The sequence below is a fragment of the Onychostoma macrolepis genome, chromosome 23 (assembly GCF_012432095.1).
Source record: "Onychostoma macrolepis isolate SWU-2019 chromosome 23, ASM1243209v1, whole genome shotgun sequence".
Taxonomy (NCBI): Eukaryota; Metazoa; Chordata; class Actinopteri; order Cypriniformes; family Cyprinidae; genus Onychostoma; species Onychostoma macrolepis.
The window spans coordinates 2,606,686-2,619,781 of NC_081177.1; the positions used below are offsets into that span (position 1 = coordinate 2,606,686).

The 13,096-nt window shown below is 36.5% G+C and overlaps 1 protein-coding gene across 5 annotated transcripts in view; it reads right to left on the reverse strand.

The window, feature by feature from the left end:
* Positions 1–12,694, reverse strand: part of syde2 (synapse defective 1, Rho GTPase, homolog 2 (C. elegans)) — a 43,069-nt gene extending 30,375 nt beyond the window's left edge. For 2 of the 5 annotated variants that reach the window (XM_058763041.1, XM_058763040.1), the window contains exon 1: positions 12,323–12,681. In XM_058763041.1, the coding sequence (XP_058619024.1) occupies positions 12,323–12,416 (94 nt within the window). In that variant the 5' untranslated portion in view covers positions 12,417–12,681. Of the gene's footprint in view, positions 1–11,092 lie in introns of all 5 variants that reach the window. The other 3 variants (XM_058763038.1, XM_058763037.1, XM_058763036.1) reach the window with 3 other exon arrangements.
* Positions 12,695–13,096: the final 402 nt, after the last annotated feature.

A 13,096-nucleotide genomic window follows, 5' to 3' on the forward strand; every position in this document is an offset into this window, starting at 1 on the left:
CAGTGCTGTTATCGATAACTAAAACGAAGCTATTAAAACATTTTTGTTCATTGGAATTAAGCTAAAATCAAATAAAATATATAATAATATTATATATTATATACATTATATTATATATCTATAATATTAGACAAAAAACAAACCTAAAAATGAGAAATAACTGAAATGTTTACTAAAATTACTAACTGAAATTAAACAAACTAAAACTGAAATAAAAATAAAGTAAAACTATTTAGAAATATAGAACAACTAATAAATGCACATAACAAATTTACAAAAAAAACATAAAAAAATTCTAAAAAAAATTCTAAATATCAATAAAACTATAAAAGTACATAAATAAAAATTAGAAAAATTGCCTTGGCAAGACATAAATGTAATATGAAGTACTAAAATTACTATCTGAATTAAAAATAAAAAGCCATTTAGAAATATTTAAAAAAAACAAAATGGCAAAAGCACATAACAATATTACAAAAAATAATGAAATAATATAAAAGCTAATTAAAAATATCAATATATAATATCAATGAATAAACAAAAATGAGAAATGTTGCTTTGGGTAAGTAAATGAGGTAAGTTGAAGTTGAAGTACTAAAATTACTAAACAAAAAACAAATAAAACTATTAATAAAAAATGACAAAAGCACTTAAAATGCCTAAAAATTTAAATAAAACGAAAACTGAAAATACAAAAATAAAAGCTGTAAATAAGTTTAAAAACTAAAATTACTAACTTAAAAAGTTTTTTTTTTTAAATATAATAAAAATGATAATAATAATGACAGAAATAATTGAATAATAAAAATGACAACAGATATAACAAAATGACAAAAATTGCACTAAAATAAAAACTTAAAATACGTAAACGCCACAAATCTACAATAGCGCTGATTTCCGAGAGAATTTCAGCTTCTATATTCAGAAAACAGACTGAGTAAAAACCACAATCTGCAGACAGTGTATCTGAAATGACGAGCAGCAATATAACTGTGACTCAAACGCTGTGTACACTCTGCTGGGGCCGAGGGAGCGTTATTTTGTGTTTGTCAGGCTGGCGCTTGGACACTTTCACACGAAACAATGCAGCCGCAGTGTGTTATTATGCCAGGATGAGAAACGCTGGCCAGCACTCGCTCAGCATGTGTTTGAGAGGTCAAAGAGACCTGAAAATAAAACTCAAACGCTTAATTAGAGCTGCTGTTCTGTCAGCGAGCCAGAGGCGACTCGCAGCCCACGGCATTCTGGGATACGGGACTCAACGGCAGCCTGAGAAGCGTCTCAAAGTTAGATAACTTAAACACTTTATTACTCCAACAAAACTTAAATATACACTAGCGTTCAAAACTGTTTGGGGTCAGCGAGATTTCACAATGTTTGTGAAAGAAGTCTCTTCTGCTCGCCAATTGTGAAATAATCTTACAATTTAAAATAGCTGTTTTCTGTGTGAATATATGTTAAAATGTAATTTATTGTTGTGACCAAACCTGAATCAAAAGCTGGACAACAATTCTGAATAGTGCATAATCGAACTACCAAAAATATAAAGAGGTCCACAAATATATATAAATATGTATATTTTAATAACTGTTCTTGCTTTTACAGATGGTTATTTAAATATTTATTTCAATACATGTTTAAAAATAATATTTTAAAAATATAAATACACTGCCTTGCAAAAGTATTCATACCCCGTAATTAAAAACAAACAAAAAAAATTCATGTTTCTGCCTTATGTTAAACTGCTTTAAATTACTTCACCATACACCATAACAGTAAAGCAAAAAACAGGTTTTTAACATCTTTGCAAATTTATTAAATGATTCCATTGCATAAGTATTCATACCCTTATCTGGGACAGTTGACATTTAGCTCGGGAGCATTTATATTACTTGTAGATGTTACTACACTTTGAGTGAAGTTAACCGGTGGCAAATTCAATTAAATGGGTATGATTTGGAAAGGCACACACGTCTTAATAAAAGATCTAACAGCTGAAAATGCATATCAGAGCAAAGACCAAGCCCTGAGGTCAAAAGAACTGCCTGTAGAGCTCAGAGACAGGATTGCTTCAAGCCACACATCTGGGGAAGAGTTCAGAAAAAAATTCTGCTTCATTGAAGTTTCACAGAAGCATGTAGTCTCTGTTACCCTTAATGCAAGACGTTTGAAACAACCAGGACTCTTCCTAGAGCTAATCAAACTCCTGGCCAAACTGAGCAATCGATGGAGAAGGGCTTTGGATAGTGTGGTGACCAAGAACCTGATGGTCACTCTAGTTGAGCTCCATGATCATACGTGGAGAAACCTACAGAAGGACAAACATCACTGCAACACTCCACCGATCTGGGCTTTATGGCGGTGTATCCAAACTCAATCCTCTCCTCAGTGAAGACACATGAAAACACACTTGGAATTTACAAAAAAGCATCTAAAGGACCCTTAGACTGCAGAGTACCGTCCCAAAAGTAAAGTGTGCAGGTAGCAGCCTCATGCTGTGGAGCTGTTTTTCAGCGGCAGGGACTGAGGAACTCATCAGAGTAGAAGAAAAGCTCAATGCACCAAAATATAGAGATAGCCTTAATGGAAACCCAGTCCAGAGCATTCAGAACCTCAGACTGGGCAGAAGGTTCACCTTCCAACAGGACAATGACCCTAAACACACAGCAAGAGTGGCTTATAGACAACTCTGTGAATGTCCTTGAGTGGCCCAGCCACAGCCTGGACTTGAACCCAATCAAATATTTCTGGAGAAACCTGAAAATGTGCGTCTGCCCCCATTCAACCTGACAGAGCATGAGACATGAAGAGGTGCGGAGAAGAATGAGAGATAATTACCAAATGCTGATGAGCAAAGCTGTCACACCAAACAAAAAAGACTTGAGGCTGTAAAGGTGCTTCAGCTTAATTTTTAGTTACTGGTATGAATACTTATGCAATTAACTTATTTCAGTTTTTTTATTTTACAAAGTTTGGACAATTCTGTTTTTGCTTTGTCAATACGGTGTATGGAGTGTAGACTGATGTGGAAAAAAAGTAATTTAAAGAAGTTTAACATAAGGTGAAAAAACAATTAAGGGGTATGAATACTTTTGCAAGGCACTGTAAATACTTAAAATATTTACATAAATATAAAAATAAAAAGTTTTACAAAAATTATAAATGTTTAAAATATTTAAATAATCAACCCTCTATAAAAAAGCACATCAGTATATCTATACATCTGATGTTCTTCAGTTGTTATTATCTGTGGTGCGTCGCGGGACACATTAGATTTCGTCGTGCTGTGACGCTAGTCACGCTACAGTAAAGATTGTTGTGATACGCATGATCCTCTCTGTCTTTGAATCAAAGCGGGTCTGGGGTGAATGAGGGCACGTCAATCCAAACATACCTGGACCATTTCACTGCTAAAATAGTCAGTATATCATTACAGACGCTCAGATGTGTTATTACAGCTCAAGCATTTACCAACAACACAATCATGTGATGCTGCACTTATGTAAGGTGGATTTGAACCTCTCGCTAAGCTCTTTAGCAGCTCTTTCCCGCTCGGATGATTTTCCTCTAAGAACAGGGTGGAAAAAGAAAAACAAGGTGTTGGAAATGCAGATTTGCCCCAATCATTGAAAAACAGGCCTCACATGATCAGATTCATTAATTCATATTAGCACTAATCATGAGCTGTAAATGAATCTGGGTCGTCTGCTATTTTCTGCACAACATCCACAATCACAGAATTAACCCTCGCCAAACACCAAATGAGAGTTAAAACAGCAATAGATAAAATGTTATGTATTAGTTCACCAGTGACTTCATTAGAAACTCAGAAACCATTATATGAATTCAGCTGAAGTGTGAGACGGTAAAAATGTACCATCAGAAGTTTCCACAGTGCTTGATGTTATATTTCCTTTCTCTAAAACTACATGTGACTACAGATGTGTATTAAGCCATTAAAATTACAATCACAATGTCTGACTTCAACATGCAAGCGGAAAAACAGTGTAATAATACTAATAAACAAATAAATAAAGTTAATTCATTATTAAATAAATGAGAAATGCAGATTACCTCAAACATGCAAGAGAAAAACAGTTAAAGAGGTCATATAATGCCCATTTTCCACAAGTTGATATTATTCTTTAGAGTCTTAATGAAATGTCTGTAACATAGTTTGGTTAAAATTTCTCATTGGTAGTGTATAAAACACCTTTTTCACCCTGTCAAAAACAGCTCTTTTCAGAGCAAAACCCGTATTGTGTCATTCTCCTTTAAATGTTAATGAGCTCTTCTGACTCCGCCCCTCTCTTCCGAGCCGCTCTCTGAGGAACTGTTTACATTAGCCGCATTCATCGTGAAACTTGCTAATTAGCACATTATTAGGAAGGCGATTTGCAAAGATTCATTTAAAAAACCTTGTACTCACTTCTTCTGGAGGTGAAGCTGGATCACGAATGATTCGCGCGAACATAGACGCATTTAGGTAGATCGAGGGCGCTTTCCCTTCAGAACCAAACCTACATTAATCCTCTTCAGCCGCTCAGATGACGGGAGTAAATGACTACTGCTATATTCATTATTACATCCAACAACAAAACAACTCAATCGCTTAGGAGTCATTCTTGTCTACATCTGCTCCGGCGGTGAAACACCTGATGACAGCTCACTCAGGGCGGGTCTGAGGTAACACACCAGTGCAGTCTGTGCTGAAACACTGCTGTCAATCAAACTATCGTGGGAGGGGCCTGTCTTTGTGACGTCACACAGAGATCGGCTCGATTTGAGAAAATGCAAGAGAAAACAGAAAAACAAATAAATAAACAAACAATTAAATGAGATGGAGGTTGACTCAGAAATGCAAGGAAAAAATAGCTAAATAATAATAAATAAAGTTAATGTATGCAAGTTAATTTTTACTTTTATAAAACAACAACTAAAACAGAAATAAAATCAAACTATAATAATAAAACTCATTAAAAAATGAATAAAAATGACTAACACTCGAGAAAATTGCCAAAATTTTAACTAAAATGAAAAATATAAACTAATTAATTTTAGCATCTCAATGCTAGAAAATAACACGGTGCAGAACAGGGATGCTTCAACAACTGATGAAGTTCACTCTAGACTGCGCTAAAACCCACTTCACAGCGGTTCCTGGTGAACAGAGACTGTGATTGAAGAGCAGACATGCCGCACATGACTGTCTGTGTGTCTGATGAAGCTGTTACTGGCCTTCAGTCAGACTGCACTGCTGCGGGGTTTGGGTTATTGTGAGGTTACACAGTTCAAAGCTCAGCTGTGACGCCGTTAAAGGGTCTTTCATGACAGAGGACGAGATCTCACACGCCCAGGATTCCTCTAAACACACACACACACACACAACACTACACAGACACAGACACTCACTCACACACACACACACACACACACACACACACACACACTACACACTCACACAGACACACAGACACACACAAACACTACACACGTGAACTTTAGACACGTCTGTATATGGAGCAGCGGATTCGATTACAAAAGCCATTGCTGAAGGGATCGGCTGAAACAATTACAGCGGGAAAAACAACTGATGCAAACACTTCCCAAGAACAGCTTTCAAGGAAATCAAAATAAAAGTAATAAAAGCCAGACGAAGCACAACAACCAGACAACTATTTGGAGACTTCACACATTTTCTCATTTAAAAATGCTAAAACAACCCAAAATTATTTTTAAATGTTTAAAATATTTATATATCAGTGATAATAAATCAGCATATTATAATGATTTCTGAATTGACTGAAGACTGGAGTAATGATGCTGAAAATTCAGCTTTGATCACAGAAATAAATGATATTTTAGAGTATGTTAAAATAGAAAACCATTATTTTAAATTGTAATAATATTTCACATTTTCTTCTGTATTTTTGATCAAATAAATGCAGCCTTGATGAGCAGAAGTAGTATGTCATTTCAACTGCCCCCCCAAATATTTTGCTTGTACAAGAAATGACACTTGCTTTACAATTTTTCTAAAAAATGACTATCAGAAGTTTCTACAAAGCCTGATACATGTTTTTAACATTAAAACTACAATCACAGTCTTGATGCTTCAGTTTCAAAAATTCACACATTTTCCTCATTTCAAAGTCCTACAACAACCCAAAAATCCAAAGCAAAATTGTTTATGAATATAAAAATATCTGAATGTTATTAGATTGCATAATAAAATATCAAATGAAGTGTCTGTATCTGCATGTCTCAAATGCTGAAGGGTCTTCATAAACACAAAAATGACAAATATTTGTTTTTAAATAATGTCATTTTCAACACTAGATCTATTGTTTCACCTATTCAAAGTGCACAAACTGCCTTTTTTTTTTTTTTTTTTCCACCAAATGTTTTTCCATTAAAACTTCAATCACAATGTCTCGACGCTTCAGTTTCATGGACATTCAAGGGAAAAAACAAAGTCACGCTTTTCACACATCTTCTCCTTTAAAAGTCCTAAAACAACCCAAAAGTTAACGACCCAAAATATCAAATGAAGTGTCTGCATCTGCATGTCTCAAATTTTAAAACATCTTTCACAGAAAGTGTCAATATTTTTCTCAATAATATCATTTCAACACGAGATCTATCGCTTTATCATTTCAGACTCTACAGACTGTTTTTCTCCTCAAATGTGTGGCTTGCAAAGGGTTTCTTTACAAAAAGTGACACTTGCTTTTATATTTCCTATCCAATGCAACAGCATTCCGACATGTTCAGGGTTGTGTGAGTGGCTCTGGGTTTAGAAACGAGCGACCGTTCCCCTCCTCCTCGTCCCGTGCTCCGGTTTCTGTCATCCGAGAGTATTCCCATGATTACTGCAGCAGCCGCATCCAGACACTCTTTTGCTCCAGACTGCAGACATTCCACGAACACAGCGCCGCATTCTGACATTCAATCTCATTATAATGTCATCGCCTCTGCCGGCCAATCAGATCACTGCGTTAGAGCAGCACTGGACACAATGTTACTGCACTGGTTTGCTAATATATCACTGCAACTACGGTGGTCTTATTAATGCTTGTGTGAAGCTTACATACTGATCTTTCTCCGTAAAATCAAGAGAAAATTGTATTTTGCATTAAAAAAAAATAATTGTTTGTTAGTTTTTGCAATGTGACATTTTTAACGAGGATCATGCACATTTTTTGTTACAAAAATCTCATTCTCATTAGTTTAAATACAGTAACAGTAAAGAAAAACTGGGAACAACTATTGTTTTAATAATTAAAACCAGCATCAATTAAAGGAAGTAAAACAAATACTACATTGCATACTCATAATAGTTCTAACCATATCATTTTTGTACAATTTTATTATTTAAATAAATCATTTATATAAAATACATAATTTTTGAATATAATATAATTATTTTTCTTTAAACATTAATAACAATACTTTTGGTAATTAAAACTTGGGAGGGGGCAAATTAATGTGGAATTGTCAAAAAATAATGACAATGCAAATAATATTAAAGATACTGATGTGATAAAAAGTGTTTTCTCTTAAAAAAAGGTGAAATATAGTAACAATACATTTATTTATTTGTTTGTTTAAAATGCACAGTAAAGAGAATCATAAATGGGAACAATGATTTTTTTATCATTAAAATCAGCATAAAATAAATTATAGCACAAATTATATGTATTATAGTAGTTGGAACTTCATATGCACCTTTGTACAATTTTACTAATTAAATATTTATATAAATATTAATATATATTATTTAAAAAAGTATAATTTATAATATTTTTCTTCAAACTATTAATAAAAATATTTTCAGTAATTAAACTTTAGAAGAGGGCAAATTCATGCATAACTGTCAAGAAAATAATGTCACAATGCAAATAATAGTAAAGATACAAAAACAGGTCACTTTATTATTTTTTTTTTTAGCAAAGATCTAATTTAATTTCGGGGTGAAATATGACTTGAACATGTTATTAAAGGTTTGTGTGAGATTAACCAGCGTTTTCCTAAAATAAACCAGGCTATCTAAATAGATCAGCACACAAACGCTACTAAAATAAGTTCAGTCTACTCATTCAAACCTCCGACACCTAAGATTAAATTAAGCTGTGGATAACAGGACGGACTAATCCTACCTTAACGAACGTGTAATGTCTCTTTTCTAATCCCTGCCTGCATTCAAGCCCTCAGGAACAGAGAGCAAACAAGTGAAACGATGGCCTTGGCATTCCAAATATTCCCTCCCTGGGGCTCCGCGTTTCCATGGGACGAGAATTCACTCGAGAACAGCTCCCTCCGGCCCAAAACAAACACCACCGGCTCATCAGCAGATACAATTTTTTGTGCAAAATTGTTAAGCATAATGTTGTCAGGGAGACACACGCACAGTGTTTGTGTGTAGCCAGTTTGTGTGTGTGTGTGTCAACAGTTGTCTTCTCAAAAACAAACATGCTTCCAGGCCACACTCCATGAAAATGCACTAGCAATGCCAAAGTCATGGGTTCTATTCTTAGGAAATGCACAGTGAAAAAAAAAAAAAGAAGAAAAAAAAAAAAGTCATCACTTGCTCAACAATGGATGCTCTGCAGTGAATGGGTGCCGTCAGAATGAGAGTCCAAACAGCTGATAATACAACAAATCTATCAAGACATTTTTAACTAAAATATGAGTCCATAATAACGCTTCCTCCAGTGAAAAGGTGTTCTGGTCTGAATCAGGAGAGAAATCTGCACAAATCATGCAGCCTTTACAAGCCAAAACAAGATCAAAATGAGCCTATAAATAAATATGTGGCTGGATTTTGATGTGAGAGACAACAGGAGATGCACTTTTTCACTGGAGGAAGAGTTATTATAGATTATAGACTATGGAATTTTTAGCAACAGTTTGAAGTTAAAAATGTCTTGATAGATTTGTTTCAACTTTTGTCTTCTCAAGATGTTAACTGATGGACTGGAGTGGTGTGGATGATTGTGATGTTTTTATCAGCTTTTTGGACTCTCATTCTGACGGCACCCATTCACTGCAGAGCATCCATTGCTGAGACACTGATGCAGCGACACATTTCTACAAATCTGATGAAGAAACATCCTAATCTTGGATTAAATTTTCATTTTTGGGTCAACTATTCATTCAAGTCACTTTGGATAAAAGCATTTTCCAAATGCATGAATGTAACTGCGTTGTGAATCTCCATGAACACCATGTCCACTTCCTCTAAATTTGCTCTCATGGCAGTAAAGAGCATTCGGGTTGAACTCTATTATTTTTACACCAGCTGCTCAAAGGCCACATTAAACACACAAGATGAGCTCTGCTTGTGTTAATGTTTTATAATTAAATCTGGCCTGGAAACCAAGTTACAAAGCTTTTGATCTTTAATTACATCGTTTTCTTAAAAGCTTGCATTTAAAGCATGACTATAAAATGCATTTGATGCATGCATTTTGAAGTTCACCTGTCAAAAACATTTGTTTACATGCAAGACACCTAAAAGAAGTCAAAGCAAAATACAACAAACTTGCATGAAATCTTAAGCACTGTGAAACAGTGCATGCACATCTGTCCCAAAATGAAGCCTGATGCACTCAGATTTGTGGTTTACACTGGAATTAGTAGTAATGAACTCAAACGCAAAATCAAAATGATTCCTGTTGGTTTCATGATACAAGATAACTGTCAACCACTTGTTTTCTGGGATACGCACTTGACCTTTAAAACAACCATCTGCTGGGTAACGTCTTATCAGGGTTTCAGCATCTCAACACAATAAACATTCGCAATTAACACCAGCACAAAACCACCACTATCACCAAGACAACAAGCATGAAATGAATTATTCAGAGAGTGAGTGTGTTAGTGGAGAGGGACCAATTGAGCCTCCGGCACGCTTCTGCCAAATGTGTTACGTGAAACGCCATTAAGGCCCGTTCACACCAAGGACGAGAACTATAATGATAACGATAAAGATATAGTTCTAAAAATCGATCTAAATATTAAAGAATAGCAGAGTCCATACCACAGCTATAACGATAAAGGCACAGAGAAACAATATCGTTGGAATCACTCTCAGAAAGATTTTTTTCCAGCTGATGAACGATACAAACTTCGACACCCAATCAGAATCCATCCTGCTATAACGAAGACGCATGTGCTTAGAATAAACAGACGATATTGTCTGCTGGTGTGGACGCTAATGTCTTTATCTTTATAGTTATCTTAATACAGTAGTCAACATTAGAAGTGGATCAAATAAGGTTAATCAAAGTTGTGCTGAGACAAGAACGCATTTTGGTTTTAGTAGGGTTGGGAATCTAAAATTGCATAATCAGATACTGGTTGAAAAATAAAAATATAAATTCTGCCTATCAATTCCGGTGTGAGCATTTTTTTTTTTTTTGGTGGCTATTAAAAATGTATTTTTATTTGAATCATTCATTCAAGAAATTCATTCTAAAACACCGATTCATCCAGTAATGAAAGGAGTAAATCTTGAGTGAGTCATTGAATCATTCCATTCATGTATTCCATGAAATTTTGTTTAGTTGTCTAATACATTTTCTTCAAAATTGTGAGAAAACCACAACCTCCATTAAAAAAATAAATAAATAAATAAAAAGTAAATTTATCCAGAATCGTGCAGCTGTATTTTGCACACAAACAGCTCTTAATCGAGTGCAGTTTTTATGTAGCCAGCTGATTTTTGTTTGTGGTATTTAGCAGCAATTAAATGTTTTGCAAAAAGAGACACAGAATAAAAATGTCTGATATCTAAATGTTTGACTTAACCACACTGGAATCGAAACTGGGAACCGATAAGAATCGGAATCGATCAAATTCAAACAATACCCAACCCTAGCTTTTAGGACAACTTTGATGAAAGGTTTTGATCCACTTCAAATGTTGACAGTGTAGTTATCGTTCTTGGTGTGAACGGGGCTTTAGTCATGAAGGAAGAGGAGGAAAAAACCCGGCACCGGTTAAAAGACACCCAGAAGCTCTCCCAGCGTTTTCCACAGGAGGCTGTGAGATGAATGAGATGGTCCTCCATGCCAGCGAGCATCCATACCTGTCTGCTGTCGCACCGTTTTTGGCCTCACATGATTGGCTCTCAGCGAAGAACCAGCGATCCTCTGCTTCATTTCGGACGAAAGCACGCGACCTTTCTGCATCCACTCTTGCATCTTGTTGACGGTGACTCCAGGATGTTTGGGCACCGTTGCGTCGTCGCAGGATTGTCGCGTCGAAACAGGCGTCGGTAGGGTTTCCATAGGGTTCGCCATTTGCGCAACGCGTCCCGATGCGACCGCAGATCGCGGTTCTTCCTCGCGATTTGACGAGTACTTCACCTTGCTATCGCTCACCGACCGCTGGAGCGTCGGTTTGGGATTCATGTTGCGAATATTCTGCAAGCTTCTGCTTTGCGAAGACCCCGTCAATCCCACCCCACATCGTCCGATAAACGCAAACAGCGGCGAATCAGAATCGTTCCGACGTTCTTCCGACGCGTCGCTTCCTGTGCTAACACTATCGTTGGATTGACTTGCGCTACTGGCCTGATCCACAAATCCGTTATCTTCAACCTGACCGTCGAAACTGATGTTATGCATTGTGTTTATTAGCAAATAATACGCCTCTTTTAGTTGCGACTTCAGTCTGTCTGTTTCTTGCACGGTTTTGTTTGACCCCGACGCCGATATTGGCTCACCGATATTTTTATTTCGGTCGTTCAACTGAGTGTACGACTCATAAAAGGGCAGAATTTGGTTATCGTAATAATCGTCGTCCTCACTGTCGACTGAGTGGTGTCGAGGGGCCCCGTCTCTCAGCCCAGGGGCCAATGTTATTTCCAGATCAGTGGGGAAAAAAGTTGGACTTTGTAACGTGGGCATCCTAAAATCTCCATGATACTCCAGAGAACTCTCTATAACCTGAATTAGATCACTTTCCGCGTCTATATAATCAAACACGTGAGGTTGTGGGCTCCTAAAGTCGCCCGTAATGTTTTTCTCGGCCTTTTGCTCGAGTAATGTAACATTTGGCTCATTATTCTTTAGATCTTGACCATCTGTTAGCTTTAAAGCCTCTCGTTTGGGTTTTAAATCGCAGCCGCCGAAGCCGATCGAGTCTCCGCGGACCCGCGGCGTGTGGAAGCGCTTCAGCTCGGTCCGTTCGCTTTGATCAGCGGGACCCCCGGCGCACCGGGGAACCGGATCCGCGTTCGCGCAGCTCTGCTCAGCCCTCATCGCGTTTGATATGTAAATTCTCTCTGTTTGCATCTGAGAAACTTTTTCTTTACCTTCTCTCGGCCGGTTCGCGGTGCTCGCGTCTTTCCCTTTGGGTTTCTTGCCCCTGAGTTTGGCTAGAATTGTCCTCCGCAGAGGATCAGCCATCGGTACCGATCCGATCCTCCAGCTTTAGTTCCGTTCAGCGGCGCTCCGGAGCAAAAGTAACCGTGTTAGAAGCGCATCCGTGCGGCCAGGAGACTCCGACACACCGCGGTCAGAGCGCTGCTCCATGATCCACTGAAATCAAATCACACACGCACACACATTTCTCTCTCTCTCTCTCTCTCTCGGTGTGTGTGTGTGTGTGTGTGTGTGCTTAAATAGTTCAGATAGTTTCTGTGGGGGTTAAAGGTTTAGAGGCGGAGCTCAAACAAACTCCACATGCAACCAGCAGCTCTGCGGCTACTTCACTCAAATAGCATCTAAATAGGTTTGCAAGTACGCTGTGCACACTATTCCATCCCAAAACACTTGTATTTACTAGTAGTACAAACTACTTCCATAATACTTAAAAAATATTAAATAAATAATAACAATAAACATTTTTTTTTTTAAACGACATGCATTTCACACACACACACACATTATATTTTTATATATATTATAAATAAAAGTATATATTTTATTACGGTATATATTTGATCTATTTTACAAAAAATTATGTTTATATTTATAATATATCATTATATAATCATAACTATACTTTTCTCTGTTTTATCTTTATATATTATATCTATATATACAAATTCAAATATCTAATAAGCTATATATATACCTATATATAT